This window comes from Priapulus caudatus, unplaced genomic scaffold (assembly GCF_000485595.1).
Source record: "Priapulus caudatus unplaced genomic scaffold, Priapulus_caudatus-5.0.1 Scaffold183, whole genome shotgun sequence".
NCBI classification, from domain to species: domain Eukaryota; kingdom Metazoa; phylum Priapulida; class Priapulimorpha; order Priapulimorphida; family Priapulidae; genus Priapulus; species Priapulus caudatus.
Genome location: NW_014577244.1, coordinates 184,578 through 194,263, shown reverse-complemented (window position 1 = coordinate 194,263; position 9,686 = coordinate 184,578). Strand labels below are relative to the sequence as shown.

The 9,686-nt window shown below is 42.2% G+C and overlaps 1 protein-coding gene across 2 annotated transcripts in view; it reads right to left on the bottom strand.

Moving 5' to 3' along the window:
- Window positions 1-1,677: 1,677 nt before the first annotated feature.
- The window catches only part of LOC106806871 (splicing factor U2AF 50 kDa subunit-like), a 21,429-nt gene continuing 13,420 nt past the window's right edge, over window positions 1,678-9,686 (bottom strand). The window contains exons 8-13 of one of the 2 annotated variants that reach the window (XM_014809007.1): window positions 6,463-6,585; window positions 5,946-5,993; window positions 5,247-5,336; window positions 4,514-4,643; window positions 3,893-3,996; window positions 1,678-3,565 (exon numbers count right to left, since the gene is read on the bottom strand). In XM_014809007.1, the coding sequence (XP_014664493.1) occupies window positions 3,434-3,565; window positions 3,893-3,996; window positions 4,514-4,643; window positions 5,247-5,336; window positions 5,946-5,993; window positions 6,463-6,585 (627 nt within the window). In that variant the 3' untranslated portion in view covers window positions 1,678-3,433. The remainder of the gene's footprint in view (window positions 3,566-3,892; window positions 3,997-4,513; window positions 4,644-5,246; window positions 5,337-5,945; window positions 5,994-6,462; window positions 6,586-9,686) is intronic. The other variant, XM_014809008.1, reaches the window with a different exon arrangement.

Here is a 9,686-nt window from a genome sequence, read left to right as displayed (position 1 = left end):
CATGGATACACCCCTGGAGTGGCTGGCCAGGTTCACTGGACTTCCTTAGCAAGAGCATACAGTGGTTGGTCAACAGCAAGGACAGGAATCTGGCCAGGGTTCAAGTGCTGGCAACTTGAAAATGATCATCAAATATATGGGAATCTTAAGATTATTTTGAAATTACATCGCTGGGTGTTTATTTGCAAATTTCAACCGATTTCTTATTTTTTGGTAAATTTTTACCTTGACCTTGGATTAAATGCATGTTCTTGAGTTCTAGCGATCTCAAAGGTATCACCAAATGAAAGGTCATCCCCAATTTAGTTGGAATCGACATCTTAAATGTTTTTCTACGCTGTTTGGTTCCAAAATTAAGCACGTTTGAACATTAAGACCTGGTGGACTGGCGGCCATCTTGGATTTGACCTCTCACGGTCCTCAGAGGTCAAATCTGACTTCCCTCCACATCTGAAAATAAACATCATGGTATATACTAACTATGCTAGAAATTTCATGCTTTTCTCATAAAATGCACAATTGTTATAATATGAGAGCTTATCAACTGTACTACGAGAGAAGTAACTATATTAGAAGGAATATGTGCATCCGTGCCTGTGTGTGTGTGCCGTTTGTGCCGTACGTGCGTTTGTCTGCGCGTGTGACTGCGCATCTCCGTCTGCATTCCTTCCTCCCTCCTTTCTCTCCTCTTTCCTTCCTCCTCCCCTCGCACTCCCTTCCCCTCAGTATTTCTTTCCCCCTCTCGCGGATAGTATCGCCAACGGCACCAGTTGCATGGTGAAAAGTTAGCTAGGCAAATGGCTGGTTTTCAGCCTCAACTTTTTCACCTCTCCAAAGCACAAAATGTGGAGATTCGGCTATAATACGCGGTTTTACAGTCACACAAACACACATACACACACACACACTGAAATTCAACTACAAATATATGACTATACTGAAGACTATACTGAAAAATCTGATAAATGTAACAGTGCCGAGCAGTTAAAATAATAAAATATCTGAGTGATACAGTACATTCTGTGATACATAGTTCTCAGTGATAGGCCTACATGTTATATCAAAGCTTTACATATTGTCACAGGACTGTGACATGAATCTATGTAAATGACAATATGAAACGACCATTGTATTGTGTACACGGGTAGTCGGCGAGCTAGCGGCTGTTTAAACTGCTGTCGGCACTCGTGTAAAATAACTATTTTTACTTTTTATATGAATCTAAGGTATATATGATGACTCTAAAAAGCTAAAACAACTTGTCAGATTGTCCTCGAAAAAGGATTTCACACTTTTGTGAGAACCAAGGTATTTCTTTGGGTAAAAGGGGCCATAATTAAACCAAAATTATAGCCCTTTTACCCAATCAGAGGCCGTGATACACAATTTTACCACGGTTAAATTATGTGTAACATTACAAGGCCTCTGATTGGGTAAATAGGCCATAGCCTCGGTTAAATAATGGCCCCTTTTACACCCCCCCCCCCCCAGTCACGGGCCTTCATAATTGTTACACATAATTTATCCACGGTTGAATTAGTTTATCATTTATAAACAGGATCAATTTAGACGGTGCAATATGTCTGTGCAACAGTCGTCCATGCTCGTGTATCATACCAAACACCTCACACCCACCATTCACTTCCAAAAACGTACAAATGTAAAGTAATAAACAAGTTCTTGGTCTGATGCACCAACTTTTATTACTGGATATTTCTAAAATACAACTTCATGTTACACATAATCAGGATATCATCGCATACGAATAATAATTTCTTCTGCTAATTAACCTGAACGGTCGTGAAAACTCTGAACGTGTCAACTTGCGTTGTTGCAGATATTTGCTTTACTGCTTAAATGGAATATGTTTTAATTGCAATACATCATATAAATGTGTTGAATTCCTTAAAGATGTGAAAGTAACATTTGTTAAATAACATTACACTCATACAAGCTATGTAGTGAACTTATTGCAATGCCTCCAATTTCAAAGTAAATTCTGAACAATAAAACCAGCCTTATTATTACAACTAAAATAAAAACATTTTGGGAGTAAACAGTGAATTAGTTGATGCACTTGATGCACATAAGGATGATGGAGGGAGGTGAGGATATCTAGAGCGGATAGCAGGCGAGAGATTTAGGTGTAAGCACGTCTCGTTTCAGAGTATCGAATATTTATTAGACCACTATCATTAGCATCTAAAACCCCATGACAGCTAACAAAGCATTTTTGACGAGAGCGACGACCTTAACGACATAACACATTAAAATAGGTTTCCTGCGTGCATGCGCGTGCTGTACACTGTACACGGTTACATAGTGGAGTGGTAGTGACGTAAGCACTACATCGTCGCACGCACGGAGACATAGAACACATTAGTCACGTCTATATGACCTCCGATTCGGTGGCTTTGCCTGCTTGATACCCATAGCGTGAGACGACTTCACTCGCGCGTCTAATCAAAGCAGTAGCTTGAGAACACCAACATCAGGCAATGAACTCCCAAAACACATGCACATTAACTGGTGCGAAATGGAAACCGCTTTTTTATAGAAGCCAAATCAAAATGTGCAAATGACCGCGACCATCATCTAAAATAATTACTTGTGAATAACTATCTACAACAACAACTGCAATTTACGCGAGTTATTGTTCTTCTTTGCTAAGATAACCTCTTCGTGCACAGACGTGCATATCATTACATAACTCGTGAATAACTTTGATGTTTTATACGCTTAATAAGAAATTCCTGTACCTACATTACGAAAAAGACATCCTATAATAATGTTTCGATTAGCAGTAATAATTCAACAAGGTCTAAACATTTCACATCAAATAAAACTTCTTTCTGTGTCAAATTTTCTTTGCAGAGAAACTATCAACGCCTATACGTCACAAATAGAGCGCTTCTCAGACGTCCACATAAAACTTCACTGCAAAATTTTGCAACGTTTCGAAAACTACGTTTTTTTTTATTGTATCACATCACTAACAAGATACTGTATATACACTTACATCCTTCACAAGTTCATTACCATCTTATATCGATGTGGCATTCCCAGTAAATGCAACAAATCAGCATTTCGATAACTAGTTGTGAATGCATCGAAATCATCAACACAATGCAAACAGATCAAGGTGCGGGCAGAACTCACAGCCCAGCTTTCAACACCCCCAGTTTCTTTTTAGCAAAACCTCATTTTAACTTTTGACAGTTCATATATTGTTGGCTTACAATCTATAATGCCACTGAATCAGGAATACTAACATTCACACTCACATACACTGACAATCCCATCCACTCACAATCCCATACATTTACATTCATGATCCCACACATTCAAGCACACACACACGCACGCACGCACGCACACACACACACATCCACATGCACGTATGCACGCAGACAAACGGCTGAAAGCCGTGAGCCTAGAACTCCCGTCTGTGGTACTTGTCCGGATCGTAGTATGACGTCACTACGACTCGGTTAGCGAACTTCCGTCCCGTCAGATGTTGCTGTGCCTTCTGGCAATCCAAGACGCTGTTGAACTCGACAAAAATCTAAATGGCAGAAAAACACAATGAATACAAGGAGAGAATGTTCGCACACGACAAGGTTAATACGGGAAGGTTTTCTCGCTATATGCACTCTTCATGCCAAAATGTTGTGTTCCAGCTATCTCAGGCCCTTTTTTTGGCACGTGTACTAAGTAAGTATGAACCGACATATTCTTTGCACTTGCCGAGGAGGGGGGGGGGGTCGGTAAGTGCACTTGAAACGTGAACCGAAACAGATCGTGTAGCTGAACACAGCAATCATGCGTGCGCAGAGATCTGGAGCACGGGCGGGTAAGCTAGGCGTGCAAGCAGGGTAGAAGCGGAGCTCACCTTGCCACAGCCAGGCACATCGACACCCTCTATTGGCCGCGGAATCTCTATGCTCTTCACCACGCCATACTTGCCACATTCTTCACGAACGTCATCCACAATGTCTGCGGAACAAATGCGTACACACTGTGAGTACAATATGAATACACTGCAAGTACAAATGCATACACACTGTAAGTACAATACGAATACACTGCGAGTACAATACGAATACACTGCGAGTACAAATGCGTACACACTGTGAGTTCAATACGAATACACTGTGAGTACACTCCGAGTACAAACATGCACACACTGCGAGTACAATACGAATACACTGAGTACAAATGCGTACACACTGTGAGTACAATATGAATACACTCCGAGTAAAAATATGCACACACTGCGAGTATAATACGAAAGCATTGTTATTACAATACAAATACACTGGGAGTACAATATGTACCCATTATGAGTTTAAATTATTCTACACAGTGAGAAAAAATAAGTATACCCTATGAGTGAAACATCGTCCAACCTGCATAAAGGCATAATGTTGAAAGTTTCCTTTATTAGTAGTCTTAGATAGGTGTTCGTTCTATAGAGGTTACGCTGTAGGACCGACTGCGACTAACAACTGACCTTCGTATTCGTCCTCGTCTGCCAGCTCGTCTGGTGACACCATGTTCATGAGGCAGAGCACCTCCGTCGGTGGCTGCGCACCCATCGCGTTCAGATTCAGCCCCGGTACCTGGATCTGCACCGGCGCTTGCTGCGGGGCACAAGATAAAACCAGATCACAACCTCGCATGTCTCACGCAGACTAATCGCTCACCTTTCACAAGGTCGCGTGGACAAGGTCAAGTGTGTAGAGCCGCAGCGAACGACCACAGCGCAAGGAGAGGGCAGAACCAATCATGAGCGAGCCCGGGTGACTTGCACAGTAATATAATCGTTTCTGCGTTTAAATGGAGGCAATACTGTTGTAATGTGTCCCCGGCTTGCAGTAGTGCCATTCTCACTAGCCATTGCTAGCTTCTTCTATACCAAACGTTGGATTCACACGGCTACCTACGCACGCACGCAAACACACACACACAGTCAGACAAATCAACTAATCAGCAAAGTACCCGTCCAACAGGCAGGTGTTGGGTTGATGTAATGGATCTAGGCGGCAGTTTGGGAGGGCAAATTCTGAGGAAACTAGATGACAACTACAACCTCGTAACCTTCACAAGGTCGCGTGAATACACAGCGAGGTCAGGTGCGGGAATCGACCGGTAAAAAAACGATCGGCACACGAGGAACTAGAACACCTGCGTGAAAATACGTGCACGCGCGAGATCACAGAGTGCGACGGGAGAGATGTACTTACGTTCATCTGGTTGTGCTTGGCTCCGACGCTAGCGCGTTGTACGATCAGCTTCTTGTCTCCCAGCTGCATGCCGTTCAGTCCGGCAACCGCCTGCAACACACCACGTTATGGTCTTAGCATGTTATTACTCACCATGTCAGAGATGACAACCACTACGATTTATCCGTATTTTATACGAATTTCTATTCCTTTTGCACCACTACGACCAGTTTGTATCAAACTACGAATCTCACTGTAATCCAAAAAAAAAAATTTAATTATTGTCATTTTTGGTCAATTTATTGTCATTTTTGACCGTCAGAATGCAGGAAATTGCATCTCAGAATCAAAAAATTTTCCGGGGAGTATGCCGGACCCCCCTAGCAAACTCGGGTCACTACGTGACCCTTAAACTACTAATTTGATGGCCAGAAACTACAGATTGCTTCAAATACGTGTTGGCATCTCTGCCATGTGCGACCTTTCAACTCATGCCCTCAGCACCTAACATCTCCCTACACCACACCTCGTATGACCTCAGCACCTAACATCTCCCTACGCGACACCACGCCTGATCTTAACACCCTACATCTTGCCACATATATATCAGTGCTGAGGCGAGAAAACGGCACGACCGAGACACGACACACAACCTCTGTCAGGTTGGTACGACCGCAGCGGTCGCAAATGATCAATCACAGGGCGAACGATTCATCTTACCGGGCGAGTCGCGTCTCCCTCGTAAAGCACCCGGAATTCAAGGCATGCCTAGAACGGTGACGTCATTAAAAAAATTCATATAATTGGTAGGCACGCCGCACCTAACTACCGATTACACACCGGTCATTGACGCGGTCGTTAGACTGCAACCATCAATTAGTCAACACGCTTGTCCACTTACGCGCAACTTGAAAAAACTGCAAATGTACTGCAAATGATGATGTGGTAAGACCAGGGTTAGAAATGGACTCTTTTTTACCAGTCAGCAACTATTTGCTATCAGAGTAAAAGGCAGGCAGCAAATTTACTCACCAAGGCAGCAGAATCTTTGGTGCTTTTACTATGCTTTATTAGGAATTTCTTCGCAGCAATTATTTGCTGCCAACATTGAGAGCAGGCAGCACACTGACTCCTGTAGGCAGCAAAACTGCTGCTTGCTGCCCTTAATTTCGAACTCTGTAAGGCCCCCTGGATGGGAAATCTATCACAGCTACAACACGGAGCAGCAGTTACAAACCTGATCGGTGACAAGGGCGTCTGCATACTCGCAGAACGCGTATCCCTTCGACAGAGAGGTGGCACTGTCCTTCACGAGGTTGAACGCTCTGAGCTGTCCGAACGACGACAGTAACTCTTTCACCTGTGAAAACAAAGCCACGGTTCATGCAAAGGAAAACCACACGGAAATTAAAATTTAACCTGCATGCATTTTAGCGGAAATAACTTTAGTGTTATAGTATTAAATTTTCATGTACTGGGTGGTGAAATGCAGCTGATAAGACTGATGAAACGTTCCCACTCTTATGCTTTCTGGTACATTTTAATGGCATACGAGCATGGTTACAACCAAATCTTTAAATTAAGCTGGACCCACAATGGCAACTGTGCAATTGCTCATAATTACTCTACCACCATTATGACACCTTTGTCTCCGAGCACGATATAACCTAACACGATACAAGCGCTTTAATTCACGTAGAAACTACGGGGTATATGTGCCTGAATATTAGGGGTGTAACGATTCACAGGTACATCGGTGAATCACGATACAGCGGCCCACGATACGATAATCGATACGCAGCGTCTGTATCACGATACAAACAGTGAATAAGGCAGGCCAAACTATTTAATAAAGCACATGCACTTTTTTTAAATTGAATTCTTTCTTTTACTTTATGAACTCCCTCTCAGTATCACGTAAATATCCTCAGCTGTCATAGAAATCTGGGTCAATATATGTGGTGCGCTTGTATTGCCACCAAAATAATCAAGAGTGCTGATTGACGTTACTGCGCATGTAATGTAGTACTACGTATGGTGCACATGTGAGTGGAGCTGTCGATTACCGGTTAGTCTAGAGCACACTAAGAAAGTCTCGGTGTGTTTCAGCCATAGAAATATATATATAGAATAGTAACTGATTGTTTACTATACATTTCTATGGCTTTGGCATACTCATAATACGTTTGTGTTATGAAAGAATTAGAATACATATTAATATTATATATATATATTATCTTTCTGTCTGTGTATCGCAATACGTATCGTATCGTGACCTACGTATCGAGATACATATCGTACCGTGACCCTAGTGTATCGTTACACCTCTACTGAATATGTACCTGGTGTGTGAAGAAACAGCTCGGCAGTAGTATTGCTTTCCAAGCATTACCACTGCTTATAAATCACCTTAATGACAGGCGAAACTGAAACTCAACCAATGCTTGACTACAGGAAACATATAAGAGGGAAGACTAGATGCGTGTAAATATACACACACATATTAGCTAAACTATCTACAGATGAGACCATCTGGACTACTCTAACTTAACCATGGATCTTAGCGCCTCAACACCCTCCTGGTTCAAAACCAACCTCTCTTACAAGCTCAGCTTGTATTACTGCATGCACTTGACAGGCAGCATCCCCAATACATCACACGCCCCACGCATTCCGAAACGATAGAAATGAAAGATTGTACCTAACCTGTCTGTCTTGCCCAAACTCTCCCGAACAGTGATACCGTAGTAAATAAAAACCAAGGAGCACTTGCCTTCGTTGCAGCAGAGCAGTAGTGCGTATTTGTGGCACGTATTAGCTTTATCAACAACCGCGTACCCCTTGCTAGGGACAAAGGCAAGGAAAAGGAAAAAAACAGATGAGTATCACCTTCTGAATCATTCAGTACAGTCACCAGCACAAAAGAACTACAAGTCAGATTCATGTTTCCGACCGTTCGACTGAGCAAGTGCCTTCACAACTTTTTTATCGTTATCGGTTCCACACTGCGCTAGAACTTTATTATTTGGTGATAGGATCTGTTTTTAAACAAATTCAGTGTTTAAACACATCTCAGTGCTTAAACAAATTAAAATAATTGCATGTAATTGAAAAGCCTGCAATGGAAAGGCGTTGTGCCACAAACTGCACACATCTTCCAGACTTACAGAAACTCCTGAAACGAATACTTGCTCCTTGGATTGCGCACATAAAAAACCTAGAAATGGCCACTGAAACGAAGGACGCCTTGGTGCACATATTTTACCAAAAGTATTTTGGACACCCCTGTAAAAACCTGAAAGCAAGTTTGTAACAAGTTATATTAGTTTAATACAGAGTATTGTGATACATAGTAAGTTCCAGGATAGCGGAGAAAGGTTTGTGTTTAGAATAAACCCAGTTTGGAAGTTCTAGTCTCTGAAAACGCACCAGCAAACTGCCCTGAGTGATTCACTCAGGGGTTCCTCCACAGAAAACCATAGACTCGCGTTGTAACCTTATCCTGGGTTTGGGTTACATTATTGTATCTAACTAGACAATTACGCATGTTAACTTTTATCCAATTAATTTTTCCCTAACTTAAACTACTACTACTACTACTAGATTAGCAATATATTATTATTACTACGAGGCCGGTAGTGCAATTTATTATAACCATACGAGTACAGTAGCTCTAGTACTATAGCCCTGTACTCGGGCCCAAGGATAGAGAACATGGGTCCCAATAAAACCAATGTGCCTAACCCTAGACCGAATAATTCTGTCCCATATAACCTTTTTTATATTTTGGTGAAGGTGATTGGAACAGAACGGGGTTCATTGAAATTTTGTGAGATCGCATGCAAAATGCCAACAACAATCAGACCAATCACAGCGAGTCTTACAATAGCCCCTGGTTCTCGCTTGTATCTGTGGCGCTGCAGGAGGCGTGATAGACTCGCTGTGATTGGTCTGATTGTTTGTAAATGGCCAACATAATTTACTAAAGTTAATGAAGTGGGGTTTCTGAAAAACAATCTTTAAAGAAGTAAATAACGATTGAAGTGAATGTATACACATATCAGTAGCAAGGTAAAGCCATGTAGAAGGGAACGGTAGGTTTTTTTTCGCGCCAATAGCGGCGTACGGGCCGCATTAGCAGCGCATGCATTTTGCATGCGATCTCACGAAATTTCAATGAACCCCGTTCTGTCCCAATATAACCCTCACCAAAATATAAAAAAAGGTTACATGCCATAATATGGTACAGAATTATTCGGTCTAGCCTAAACCGAACCGTAAGGCTAACCATAACCTAGCTCTAGTACTATAGCCCGCGTACATTGACTGCCGCAGGGCTATAGCACATTGTCGGCTGGAAATACCAACTACAACCTGTTACCACCTGTCCCCATAAAAAATGGATCGCAAAACGCAGTTATCAGGCTTTTTAACACTTATTTATCTACATGGACATCTCAC